Source organism: Ammodytes marinus (assembly GCF_949987685.1).
Source record: "Ammodytes marinus genome assembly, chromosome: 2".
In the NCBI taxonomy this organism is placed as follows: Eukaryota; Metazoa; Chordata; class Actinopteri; order Uranoscopiformes; family Ammodytidae; genus Ammodytes; species Ammodytes marinus.
Genome location: NC_137231.1, coordinates 4,941,506 through 4,956,502, shown reverse-complemented (window position 1 = coordinate 4,956,502; position 14,997 = coordinate 4,941,506). Strand labels below are relative to the sequence as shown.

The following is a 14,997-nucleotide window of genomic DNA, read 5'->3' as shown; positions in this document are numbered from 1 at the left end:
CACACTGGCATCAGCTACGTTAATGCTGATCAATCTGCAGTACAAGAACACCACAGGAATGATTGCAGCAATGAAGAACGAGGGAATTATCAGATGCACACATGCATGTAAGTGGTGAATGAAAAATAGCTGTCTTCTTTAAAGAACGGTGAGAGATGGCTGCGAGGGACTGGTCTCAGTGGGTCCCTCACCTCCACCGACGTCATCCTCTACATTTTCAGAAATTCTGAGACACCTTTTTCTATCCTCAGACACAAATAGAATGATGCTGTAGGTGTGAATGAAGTGCTCCTCTAACTGGGTTTGTAATGACATCTCTGTGTTGCAGGGACAGAAGTCAGGGGGAAGTACATCCAGATAAATTTTAAATTGAAAAGAGACAGCTATTGTAAGACAAGTTTGCCTGAATTGAAATCTAGCTTGATATGTACAGTATGAGTGGCCTGTCACCATCTTAAAGCGCCTTTTCGTTTTGACTTCCTCTGGCCCTCAAGTGTTAACTTCATTTTGGAAAAGGTTCAGGGCTTTCTAGCTGAAAAAGAGATGTGCAGACAAACCACAGGCCATTATCTCCTGGGACAGAGGTATAAAAGACACATACTGATGGGATGAGCCTCAGCAGGCAGGATGGGTACAGAGTTATGTGTGGTAACCTTTTATATACTATCTATGTCTATGGTGGTAACAGTAGAAAGTGGTTGTCACAGATGCACCTTTACACACATGCACAAGCACGCAAACACACACACACACACACACACACAAACACACACAGAAAGAATAATGGCGAGAGATACACACACAACACATGTTTGCCTGAGTAGTGAAATAATATGCAGATACACAGGTGCAGAGAAAGAGAAAAACAAAGACTATGAGAAATACACATTTTCACAGGTGCACACTAGCCTGGTGCTACCAGACCATCGTACTTAATTTCATTTGTACAGAAGGTCTGGAAGTGCTGTAATTGGCAAACGTTCACTCATGGAGGCGGGTGTCTGTTAAAGTTTAAAACTATTGGATCTGCCCAGTGCCACTCTGGATTAGCCAACCAATCGCATAACCTTTGGTCGTCACGTGTGTCATGAGCCGGCTTCTGGCAACTGAAACTGGAGCGCGACTTCGACGTCATCGTTCTCAGCCACTCACTCTGTTCGCTGATTGGACCGGCTGTTGAATCTCCGGCAAAACTGGGAAATGGGCTGTACACCCAGACTGACTACTGAAGGGAAAATAAAATTTGGCCGGAAGTAGGCGGGCGGGCGGAGCCAGGCTAGGTGCACACCACATACTCTGACACACAAGCATGCGCACGCACGCACACACACACAGACATACTAAGGTGCACACACTCAAGCACAATCACTCACTCACACTGTCACTATAGAGGCTGTCGCTGTCCCATTGATAAATAGGGTTCCTTCACACATCATGGATGTTCACTGAAAGGAAGAGAAGCCTTCCACATAAAGACATAATAAATCTCTCCAGCCCTATGCAGTATATAGTCTCTGAAGGGCCGACTGCACCGACCACAGCCAACAGAATGCACACATATGATATAACATGGCTCTTCTGATTGAGAAAAGAGGGACGTTTACATGACAGTTTATACAATTCTTAACACATATTTCTTTAAAAAATAGTTCGCCTTTTGAGAACTCTTTACAGTCAGTACCACACAAGCCAATTTGGACTGAAGAGTGGATTACTACAAGATGCGTTCAATGACATTCTGTAAAATAAACATGTAGAATATACTTTGAAGAGATAAGGGATATGTTTGATTGTATTGCTTACTGTTGCTAATGCTATGATCAATTGTAGTGAAAGACACACCAACATCCTCTCATGTGTCAGTATTTTCCTTCTTCTAAAATATCACTTTTTATTCTGAACCATGGACATATATTTGTAATATTCATGTGTTTTGCCATTCATGATTAACCCTTGTATTATGTTCACTTTTTAGACCCTCTGGTACTGTTCGGCTCAAATTGACCCGGGACATTATTGGGGTCTTAAAGGCACTGCATAAATAAAATCAAAAACATTAAATCCTTTTACATATGTATATGACCTTTATCTTAATTCCAAACAATAAAGATGCAATTTGTGATTAATATTTGCATTTAATCTCTGATAGATCACATTTAATAATGGAAGTGTCATTTGTTTTTCATGTGTATCAAAATGCACTATAATTGAGACTTTGGTGGAATAGATTTAGGAACAAGTTGTTGGTTCTGGTGTTGGTTGTTGGGGTTCTGTGAGTGAGTGTGTGCGTGTTTATGTGTGTCTTTGTCTGTGCAAGCATGTTTCTGTGTGTGTACTGACTGAACACCTTATGAGGGACATAAATGTGTGGTGGTAATGTAGCACATACACACATTTTTCTTTCACACATTCTTCACAGAAAAAAGGCTTAGACCATGGAGTTTCACTTTGAAAAAATATATATTCTTGAATAACCTTTCTTTAAGTAAAATGATATAACGGGTCGATTTGACCAGAACACCACATAAGGGTTTGGGGGGGGGGGGGATAGTGTGTGCGCTTTGACTAAATATTCAAATTCCATCAGGTTAATTGCACTTTGAATGTGATGGATTAGACCATACGTTCCCAAAGTATTAAGAACATTTTCAATACAGAATTACTTTACAATTATTTGCCATTTCTTCTGTAATTAAAAGAAAAATGAACCCCGCATCTTACCTGTCCAGAGCGATTGCAGTCATTGAGTAGATGCTGGCAAAGACAGCTGCGATCGGAAAGAAGTTGTGGAAGCGGCAGTAGACCAGTCCGAAGTACCACTCGTTGTGCACGGCGTAAGTGAAGTTGATCACCGTGTTGAAGGCGGACATGGAGGCTTCGGCGAACGCCAGGTTCAACAGAAAATAGTTGGTGACGGTCCTCATGCGTTTATGCGCCATGATAATCCAGATCACGGTAAGGTTGCCCACCACCGACACGATCACTATACAACTGTACGCTATGGCCCAAAGCACAATTCTCCAGACAGGCTGCACAAACTGGTTCACATACTCGGTCCCGTTATGTGTGTCGTTGGGGCTGCTGGTCCAATTTTCGGTAATATTAAATAAAGAATCCATTTTGCTGGTGTAAGACCAAAAAGTCACTCAAAAAAACACTGGGTAGACTTAATTCATTTACATAACACAGTTAAAGATCGCAGTGTCAAATGCAAAATGAAAAACTGAAAAGTCTCAGAAAAGTGAAGCCTATAGTCTTGAGGAATGTTAACTTAAATACTCTGCTATCTTGGAAATGATAAATTCAGGATTTCAGTATAGGTTTTCTACGTGGACATTTCCACAAGCATCTATCACTATCTATTAGTCTTTAGGACTATTCGCTGTGCGTCAAAACAAAAACGCGCCTTTTACGCAGCACCAGATCACGGCTGTGTTAACTCTAACTAGTCACACGTCTCTGCGCTCTCGTCTCCCTCTGCTCTCTGCTCTCTTAGCCGCGGTCTTCTCTCTCCCTGCTCCTCTCCGCTCTCACTGAGCGGCATCACAGCTATACTCGCAGTTTATGGAGCGAGTCGCTGCGCACCCGTCCAATAGGCAGTCTCTGTAATTATGATTATGGATCAGCCCAGGTACGTTATTCATTCCATGCGAAACAGACTGCACGAGTGAGCCAAGAGGATTTTCATGGCTGAATTCCCATTATCTAATTGAATTTGCCCATAATTCCTTTATAGGTAGTAACGTCACAAGCAGGAGAGTGAATGAATGTCTTCAGAAATGCATATGATAATACCAATCACACGAATAAAACGTTTGAATAATAATAATAATAATAATAATAATAATAATAATAATAATAATAATAATAATAATAATAATAATAATAATAATAATAATAATAATAATAATAATAATAATATATACAAGTTGTGATAATAATTGTTTCAGTTGGGTGGTGGTAGCAGCATTGCCATGCCATTCATTTTGAATACATTCAGTCTCCAAAAATCAGCCGAAGGTTTTTGTGTAGTGTGGTGAGGTGAGGTGCCACCATTTGACTGTCCCTGCCTTTACCTTTACTGCCCCCTCTCGTGGACTCACAGACTGGTTTGTGTATTTGGAGATCAGCTGATTCATGGGATGTGAAAATCGCTGATGTGAAAAAGAAATTGCTTTAATTGAACATAATTCAGAAGGCTTCTTTACACATCTCAGCAGTCATGTGTCCTGTGAGTGATTTAGTTATTCAATAATAATAATAGCTTGACCCATGAGAAAAAAAAACTATAAAAAGAAACGTTTAATAATTAGTAGTTGTTGAAAAATATAAACCACATAACATTAGACATCTTAAGGTATTAGGGCTGAACTATACTTAAACATTTTCAGAGGAGAAATGCTAACCCTCTACCCTGTGGTATACTAGTCACTGTCCCTCACTGAATAACATAACTCATAAAAAGTGTAAATCCATGAGATTTGATCCTATGGATGTATTGCATCCAGAGCTTTAGCAGCCTTCTAGTAGGAAGGCTGTTGAGACAGTCCGTGGGGGTCTGCACTTGTACATAACTTAACTTGTACTTAACTTGTTCTTTGCCCTTTGTACTGCGTTATTTTACCGTTTGTGTTCTGTGTTGTGTCTCCTGTATGTTTAGTTAGTCTGTAACTTTGTGTTGCTGCTGATGCCTACCTGAACAGGTCTCTCTTGTAAATGAGACCCTGGGTCTCAATGAGATTTTACCTGTATAAATAAAGGTTAATAAAAAATAAATAAAAAAAGAAAATAGGAATGTTTGAACACCCTGTGCTTTTCGGATGTCAACACTTTATTCAACATTTAAAGAATAATTTTTCATTACCAGTTTTAGCTAGACGGGCCATCTGCTAGTTACCAGAACAATACCAATGAATACATTAATGAAGTTTCTACAGTATACCATATAGTAAGAGGTGGACTGCAAGTTACTGCTTGCAACACTGCAGCCGCTCTATAATCCCACACAGAGATGCGTATACAGCGTACGTCTTCAAAAGGAACAATGTTGAAAAAAGAACAGAGATGTTTTTTTTCATGCACTAAAGCCATCATGTCTTACGTCAAAATCACACAGCACAGAAAATCATACAATTTACAAGTCTGACTCTCACTTATTTGCTGCTTCTTTCTTCACAGCTCCCACATGCATTGCACTGCAGGCTATTGATTTAATGTTGGCAAGTGCTGAGTTAATTTCAAGCACCCATACTATTATTTAACCTTCATTTATACAGGTACATTGCATTGAGACCGGAGACTCTTTTTCAAGGGAAACCTGTTCCCATTTACATGTTACCATTCACACACACATTCATACACCGATAGCAGGCTATCTACGACATTCACACGAGGCAAAGTGGGTGAAGTGTCTTGTGCAAGGACACAACAACCATGACACAAGTGGCAGGGCGGGGATCGAACCGCCAACCCTTTGACCATTGGCCGACCCGCTGTACCACCTGAGCCACTGTTGTCCGTGACTGTTCTGTAAGTCTTGAAGGAATAACCTTTTGTGGGTTGCCATCTTGACTGAGCCTCACCTGCAAAATTAGATAGCACTTTAAGTGAGTACTGTGATTAAATGAAGGACATAAGGAAGATAGGCAATTACCTTTCCATCTGTCCAAAACTGTGCTCCATATAGAAGATATCTGCGCAACTATCAGACAGATTGCAATGCAATTTCATATAATTTAGTCATTTCTGCAGTTATTAAGTCTAAATTACCCATTTAAAAAAAATGGCTCTGGTCCATTATTACGCTAAATTTCCATCGCACTTTCTGGGAATTCATGCAACGCTTGGTGACTACAATTTCAGCCTAGTGCAATGGAACTACAATCCCCGTTGCAGATCAAATCTTTTCTGAGAAAGCAAGCAGCAACAGTGAAAGAAAAAACGTATTTACTGTTATAGTGAAAATAGTATAGGTCTATGGAGTGCGCTGCTTGTTGTGACAGAGGCTGGTGGTTGTTCCCCTCACTCCCATCATTTTCTGAAAATATCTGCTTTCCACATAAAGTCAGTAAACTGTGTCCTGCAGGTCAACAGCTCCTCAGTGACCCCGGCCCACACAGTTAACCAAGAATGTCCCCCCTCCCAGAAATAATTAAATCATACACGGTGTCCAGTCATAGTTCCAAGGACATTGCTTTTCTCTAGGGAGACACTTCGATCCAGTGTGGGCTGTCCTTTCCATCAACCTGTCACATCTCCATGATGGAGTCCAAAATGCTGGTAAGGAGTGGAAAATAAGAGGGGAATGACACCAGTGTCTAGCACACACACACGCGCATGCACGCACACACGCACACACACACACACTGATAAGAGTTCTCTCCTCATTTCACCCCACTTTAGATGCAAACCAGCTGCACTACACAGCTCTACATAATAGCAATTACCAGGTCAGTGGCAATAACCTGTATGTCTATGCCCTCCATGCACCATGTCAAGAGGCATTAATTCACCGATATGAGTACATTTTCAAACACAGCATCACATATCTTAAGCGTAATATAAATTAGACTGTGAACGAACATAGATGATAACTTGTAAATAAACAAATAAGAAAATTCAAGATACTTTATGAGTGTCTGGTCTCTGTTCCTTTCGTTGCAGTTTGCCTCAGCCATTACACCTGCCTGCTTGCCGGTCTTCCGCATGCCCATGCTCACTACATTGCCCAGCCTAACTATATTCCTGCCAGCCTGTCGCCAGTACCAGCAGCATACAAATAAATAGTAACCTTTAACTGCCTTACCTGAGTTGAGCATCGTGCATTTGGGTCCAATCCCCAGGCTACAAACAGTCATATTTGATTTGAGAACATTACTCCGTAGGAATTACTGCACTAGGTAATAAGTACAGAATATAGGCCTTATACGTGCAAGTGTACTAATGTAAGTACCAGATCTGAGACACGGCATAAGTCATGTTGTGATGTGTCCTGTAGAATAGATGGTTTTTGGTTTTTAACATCCATGCAATGCCACACATATTTCTTGGCACTTTCAACATGCCACTTAAAACACCTCACCTGTCACACATTAAATGCTAACATAGCCATCTTTCCAACAAGGTCAGCATGAGTGCATCCAAATTACACTGAGGTCAAATCAATTCAACATCTTCCTCGGTTCCTGGCTCTTGACACATTGCGTCAGTATTTCATTTAAACAGCTTAAATCAATTGACTTTGGTCATTCATGTGGGCCTGATCTATAGCCTCGCTTCCACCAAGCAGTGCTGCTCAGTATGGCGGTTGAAGGGTGCCGAAAGGGTGGAGCTATGCATTGCAGTCTGTTGATTGGTCGACAGAATTTTTTGTTGCGAATAAACCGCCTTGTGTAGTCACCTCTGCAGGAGTGAAGAGTCTTGTGTTTAGCCCGCCCTGAGTCATCTCTGTTAAAAATAGGAGTTGCTGGTTCGACCAACTCTCTCTGTAGCATTCTCAAACCGTCACCCCCTGACACTGGCGCAGGAGCTCAAGAAACTCCCACAAAATCTTTCAGTTGTTGATTCTACTGCAAAGAATAAACGTGGACGTATACAGCAAGAGGAATACAATCCATGCCCAATCATCACCAAAGGCTTACCACATGTAGACTCACAGAGAGTGTTGTTGTAATAACTTAGAAACATTCTCATAAGGACGACATAAGTTACGCACTATAGCTTTAAAATGCATGGAAATACATTAAGTGGTGAAAGACGGGTTTATTCAAAACATGCATGAGACAAAATTCTAATCATAATCGTGTAACAAATGACCAAAATCAGTTTCGATCAGGTGTTTGGAGCGTATACTTGCTGGAAAAGTTACGATTCAAAACATTTTAAGGGGTTTGCTTGATCACAGCTAACAGTAAAAACAATCATTTGAGGTGATCCAATGAGAACCATGCACTTCTGCTGATATAATCCATTTTAATCAGCATGTACACAGGCTGATAAGACTGTGTCTTCCTCCATCAGGTAAGTTGAATATATTTTCCAAACTATCAGGACAAACATTAGTCATAGATATGACTCATCTCTATTTTCAAGGGTAAAGTCTTCAGCTTCCGAAAGCTGTCATCACTTCTGTGACGTGGACAGAGAATCTTTTTTATAGCTTCTGGCAGTTTCTCACCACCTACTATTGAGATGGAAAGGGGCCTTGCATGAGTCAGCAACAGGCAGAGTCGGCCCTCCCCTAAGCCAACTAAGTGGCAGCTTAGGGCCCTGCTCCCACTAGAAAAAAAAAAAACGCTCAAACTTGTGTTGCGTTCATTCCCGTCGTAAATGTACGCCATTTGGTATTTTCAACTCTAACTGGAACCTTCAAGGGAACAAAGGACAGGCGAATCCTGGCTTGTGGAACTAATTAGCTCAATGGAAGCTAGTGAGTGAGGCGTTTTCATTTTGCCGAGCTGCATTATGTTTTTTTTTGCAAACAATTGTTTTTATTGCTAATTCACAGAACACATTTGTAAAACATATTACCTTAAACATTTCCCCCTTTTCCCCCTCCCTCTCTCCCCTCATCTTGGTTTAGCCTTAAACTACCAATATCAACAAAGATATATTTTTCTATGTTTTAAGCCGGTCTGTTATTACAGAGGCAGCATCTATCTATCTATCTATCTATCTATCTATCTATCTATCTATCTATCTATCTATCTATCTATCTATCTATCTATCTATCTATCTATCTATCTATCTATCTATCTATCTATCTATCTATCTATCCATCCATCCATCCATCCATCCATCCATCCATCCATCCATCCATCCATCCATCCATCCATCCATCCATCCATCCATCCATCCATCCATCCATCCATCCATCCATCCATCCATCCATCCATCCATCCATCCATCCATCCATCCATCCAATCACCAAGCTAAGCTAAGCTGCTAGTTATTTGGATTCCGTCTGTATAGCAGTATTATACTATTCTAAAACAGGTAAAAGCAGGCTGTGTTGACTTGGCTGTCATTTTGAAGGATTTTGTTAACAGCTGTTTTCTCCAAAAAAAAAAACCTGTCTTTATGTTCTCTTTCGGGAGTTTTTTTTAAAGACACTACCAGCTAAAAGTATTTGAATTACCAGCAGAAGCATCAGCGAGCTACTGACAACCTGTGCATGTCTCCCCTTACTGCAGTACAGGACTAAACCATCTGCAGCTATAATAAGAGCGGATTTGGGCCCTGAGAGAAGGGAATAGGATTCTACATTCATCTGTTCATTTACCGGCTAATTATTTACTGATGAGGTAATGAGAAAAATTGTAAAATTGCAGATAAGAACAAACTTTTCAATATCAAACTTTTTGAAGACCCTTCCAATGTTGGAGCCCTGGGAGTTTGTTCTGTTAAGGCCAGGACACACCAGCCCGATAATCGCCGTCGTCAAAAAAAAAGACGAATCTGTTTGGTGTGTGCCGTGACGTCGGCCGACGTAGAGGTCGTCGGGCTTGTTTTGAGCCTGTCGGCCGCCGATTGAACATGTTCAATCGGCGGCCGACCGTCTTTCATTTGGAGCAATTTGATTGGTGGAGGGCTAGCGAATCAGTGAAGCCCGGAAGTGAGGCGGGTAGCACAAACAGCTAACAACAGCTAGCCATCGTTTTAATGTGTTTGTTCGTTTCGTTTTGAGAGTACTCACATGCATCAACCCTTGTTGACTGCTCGACACCATGCTCGACACTCTCTGCTAAAAATTGTGCTCTTATGGTCCATAAATATAAATACGTATTTCTATCTATGTTTATGCACTAGAGAGATGTCCAATCATTTCCGGCTTTCGTATTTTTTCGGGCCACAATACAGATTAGCGCCGCCTGCTGTTGTGGAGACATTACGTCCCGCGAGCGTACGGAAAATAAACAGTCGTCTCGGTGTGTTCTTTAGCAGCGACGGGAAGCTGGAGCTTCCTGAAACGGCCGACTCCATTTTTTTTGACGACGGCGATTATCGGGCTGGTGTGTCCTGGCCTTTATAGACACACACAGTTTGGAATGTATCAGTTGCAAATCTTTCAATTAAGTTTACTGTGTGAGAGCAATCATCTCCAGACATACTGTGACAGAGGCCTTCAGCAAAGAGTGTCAGCGAGCATAATGTCTGATATCGATATTCAAAACATCTCTGCTACAGAAATTCTAAACCCCACTCTACTCACCATGCGTGAAATACAGCTATGAATATACTGATGGCACCAGCTCTATTCCTCTTTATAATTATTATTTTAAAGGTTGAAGTTTCATACTGACTTATATATGCATTTGACAAATCGAATATCGCTATCACCAGCTAAAATAATTGCCATTAGCTCAGGTTGCCTCAAAGAAATGTCAGGGAGGGGACACGGAAGTAAGTCTTAAAACTTATATGCTTGCTTGCACACACACACACACACACACACACACACACACACACACACACACACACACACACACACACACACACACACACACACACACACACTTCACAGTTAGTCAGTCAGTACAACATCCATCCAAAGGAACATACTCCAGTTTCCCATTAGCACCCTGAAAATAGAGTTCATGGTATCCCACTTTATGCAGTCCAAGGAATCCAAGGTGTCCCAGGAGTTGGGGAAGTTTTCTTGAGTTGAAGCCCTTGCGGTATATGACATCTGGCAGTAAAAATATGAAATGCTTTATGATTTAATTTGTGCATGACATGCTACACCCACCACCGTGCAATAATGGGGCTATAATGAAGTACCAGCGCAGGCCCTCCCTGCCCCTCTTTACGAAACAGCTTGATGGCAGGGAAAAGGCTATTAGCACTATTAGCACTTAGCCACGACAAGGGGCTGAAGGAAGTGTCAGGGGAGATTGTAGTGAGGTGGTGGTATGCTTTACCAGTTCAGGTTAAAGACTTCTATTCAGCAAAAACATGGCAGCTGAGTGTGGCCCTGAGTAGGCAGCTATACTCTAGTTCCCTGACATCATTACAACACATCATGTCCTGCTGTCAGAAGCCCCAAAACAGGTGATCAAAGATGAAGAGGGCCAGATATCAGGAGGTGTAAGAGCAGCATCAGAGTGAGGGAGGGAGAGGTCAATGCATACTGGTGTATAAAGGTGAGACTTGGCTGGCTGCTATGGATGTATTACAAGGCTAGCACAAAAGCTACACAGTAAATTTTGAAGTGTTAAAATAACACTAAAAGAGTTAAATTTAACACCATTTCCGAGTGTATTTGGTCCCACTCAGAATTGGAGTTAAATTAACTCTCTTCAAAATGTTACAATTTTAGAGTTAAATTAACTCAAAATAGAGTTAAAAATACACTGTGTAGTGTTATTTAAAGCCTTATAGAGTACTTTCTACACCCCGTCTTTTAACTACCGAAATTGACACCAACACTAGGAGGCATTCTACTCCAGCTGTTGTTATATTAACTCAGATAGAGTTAATGGAGTTTGACACTGCATATTTAACACTGGGGAATTTACTGTGTAGTAACAAATGCTAAAAAGTAACAAATGATAAAAAATAATTATAAAAAGTATTTATAGCCAACTTCAAGATACTATCTCATCTTAAAATGCCTAAATATCACCCAATAGTCTTATTCCAAGTAGGATATTATTTTAAATGCTTTTGAGCATTACAGGCTTATTATACTACTAAAATATACTGGAAAAAGTCATTTCCCCCACTATTTGAAGATCTCTTCTAACTTGAAAGGCTTGATTTGTGCATTTTATTTCAAAGACATCTTACCAGGTAAATGTTCACTTGTTCCATTGGAAGATATGAAAAACATTTTATATTGCTTCAAACTTATTTTTGAGGAGGCATTTTTTCCAGTGAAGCCATGAAGTCCACTTTGGAGGCTTGCTGACAGAGCCTCCAGATGGTCATGGATCAGAACAGGAATGGTTCTGTGAGGCAGTACTGCTGGGACACATCATCTCTACTGATGATGCCTCTACTTTAATGTCTGGAAAGAGATGCATTCGATCCTATTCACTACATCAGGAGTACCTGGCCTGTAGTCTGCTAATGACGACAGATGGAAGATGGAAATTTCACAATTTTTGACCGATTTTTTGGCATTTCATCTCATCTTTGGTCAGAAGAGTCCACACCACACCACGGCACAGCGCCTAATGTCCTGACAGAAAGGCCTCATCAGAATGATAGAACAATCCAGAAGTAGCTTTATATGAACACGTTATGCAGCAACAGGAATAAAGGGATACACTACAAACTGTAAATATAAGGAATACACCAGCCATGGAGCTGCGTATATTGTAACATATATGCATGTCCATTTATTTATTCAAATTCTAGTGAAAGTAATGTCCCTTACGGCATATGATCAGAAAAAGGCAGTGGCTCTGTGTGCATGTATGTGCGTCTGTGTGATTTGGAGTGTGGAGAGGAGTCTGGCAGAGGAAGTGCTGGATCCACATGGCTAAACAGAGGAATTGAGCTGGGTTTCTGAATTTTAACTCAGTTCAGTCCATGCAAACTGTCTCCCACTCTGGTCGAGGGATCCCTCAAGGGGACCCGAGGACATGAAAAACATTTCTCATTTCCGAATGTTATTTCTGACCTATAGCTTGATTGGCTCAGCTTGTTCCCCTACCTCACACTGAAAGTATAAACTTAATTATTTGTGAAAGATGTGTCAGTGTCTGCGTGTTTTGCCTTGGAGCTGGTGAGCTGCTGCCGTGCCGATGACAATCAGAATGTGCACAGTGGTGGAAGATTGAAGTCTTTTTGACCAAAATGGATGAACATGCAGAATGCTGATGAATTATAGAAGCCTTTTTGAAAGATGAGCTTTGGCTTTAGTGTGTGGATCTCACTGAGCAGTGCATGATCATCCCTGCCTTTCTTTGCCAGAATTATTATAGTTCATTGTCACATATGGGACTAGATGGGATCCCAACATGCAGTAGGATTACACTAGCCTGGCTCCGCCCGCCCGCCTACTTCCGGCCAAATTTCATTTTCCCTTCAGTAGTCAGTCTGGGTGTACAGCGCATTTCCCAGATTCTCCGGAGAATCTACGATCGTCCAATCAGCGAACAAAGCGAGTGGCTGAGAACGCTCCAGTTTCAGTTGAATGCTGCGTTCCTTTATACTCGGAAGAAGGAGATTTCTGACTTGGTAGTTCCGAGTTCCGACCTGTCTGTTTTCCAGTGCATCTGCTCGCGAAAGTATGGACGCCTAAAACCTTTCTCGTCCAAATAACTAAACGTTAGGCTCTAACAAGTTACTGTTGCCAGGTACCGGTAGATTCATAGACTACAATATGTAGTGAAGTCGGACATTTCCGAGTTCCCTGTCCAACTGGAACGCACCGTCAAAAGCCGGCTCATGACACACGTGATGACCAAACGTGATGCGATTGGTTGGCTAATCCAGAGTGGCACTGGGCAGATCCAATAGTTTTAAACTTCGACAGACAACCGCCTCCAAGTGAGTGAACGTTTGCCAATTACAGCACTTCCAGACCTTCTGTACAAATGAAATGAAGTACGATGGTCTGGTTGGACCAGGCTAGGATTACACTGACCTTTCATTGAATCGGAATGCATGATCACACGACATATCCATTTTGATTGGCCCGCTCCATTGTAAGGTCAGAGGCCAGGGTCAGCCACAAAACATCCATGTCTTGCTCAAAGTGACATAATAAATTATGATTTTTCATACAGACTGAAGATAACTTTATCTGAAAGACTCAAAGTATTGATTAAATGTTTCCTGATTTCCGGCCTATAGCTAGCTTGTGTTTTGCTCAGCAACACTCATCATGGAATTCAGTCCGTTATTGGTTTGAAACCAACAGAAGTTTTCAGTTTTTTCTATTTTGATTTCAATTAAAAAACTAATTATCCGGTAGTACCCAGACCCTGGCTCTATTTTACTGAGCTGGTTCAACACAATCTAAACCCTCGCTCAGAGCTAACTGGTATCACGAAGGCGGTTATCAACTTCTTATTCCCTATTCAAACACTGTACCATTTAATTGATTTGCACTATGACTGTAAATAGGTCACTTTGCTATATTTATAGCACTATGCCTATAGTCCCACACTCAAGAATTTCATTTAAGTCCGACAGTCCCCTAATGAATAGCCTATGTGGAAAATCACTTTAGTTTTGGGCCTCATCAAAATGAAGACAAGTTTGACTTAGGCTAATAGCCTTTTATTTGCATCTTTAATTTGCAATACATACGAATAAATTAGATAGCCTAAATACAAAACCTGCAGTCTGTATTTTTTGGACAAGAAAATTAAAACAACGTTGTCTAATTTTTTCCCCTCCTTTGGCCCTAATACTCTCTGGTAGTAATCTCATTGAGACTCAGGGTTTCATTATCAAGAGAGACCTGGTCAGACAAAGGCAGTACAACACAGACACAAAGGAGTGTAAGCACATAGACAAACATAGAAAACGTCACACAAATGAAAAAAAAGATAAATCCCACAACACCTCTCCTAATAACTGCTTGGTGCCACATGGCCTTGCTAGTGTGTAAACCCATTTGTTAATGCCTCAGTAATGTCATCAGCAGGCCAAATATATCGAACAAGGGGTGGCAACACCTAATGCAACATGCAGCAAGAAGGATTAGTAGTGCACTGGGTCTGCAAGTACTGCATCACAAAGACTCCTGGAAGACTATATATTTACTTTTTAGAAGTCTGTTTTTTAAAATACAAAACTGCTGGGACAGACTTAGCCCTTCTGATGTCAATGTGAAATATATGGGCCACTGTTTAATGTTTAAATTGTCTTATATTGTTGGTATATGTTTTTTCTATTGTTTAATAAAGAATAAACATTATTACAAATGTATATAACACTTATAATTCTTGAAACTATACACAACAAATTTACTTTAGGATGTGTGCACTGCCCCTTTAAGGATGTAGTCAAAACAAAGCGTGGACTGCTCGGCTGCACGGA

At 40.9% G+C, this 14,997-nt stretch overlaps 1 protein-coding gene across 1 annotated transcript in view; it reads right to left on the bottom strand.

Moving 5' to 3' along the window:
- tacr1a (tachykinin receptor 1a) overlaps positions 1-3,119 on the bottom strand; it is a gene marked incomplete at both ends in the record, with an annotated part of 60,035 nt that extends 56,916 nt beyond the window's left edge. The window contains one exon of the mRNA XM_080049969.1: positions 2,722-3,119. Coding sequence (XP_079906095.1) covers positions 2,722-3,119 — 398 coding nt within the window. The remainder of the gene's footprint in view (positions 1-2,721) is intronic.
- Positions 3,120-14,997: the final 11,878 nt, after the last annotated feature.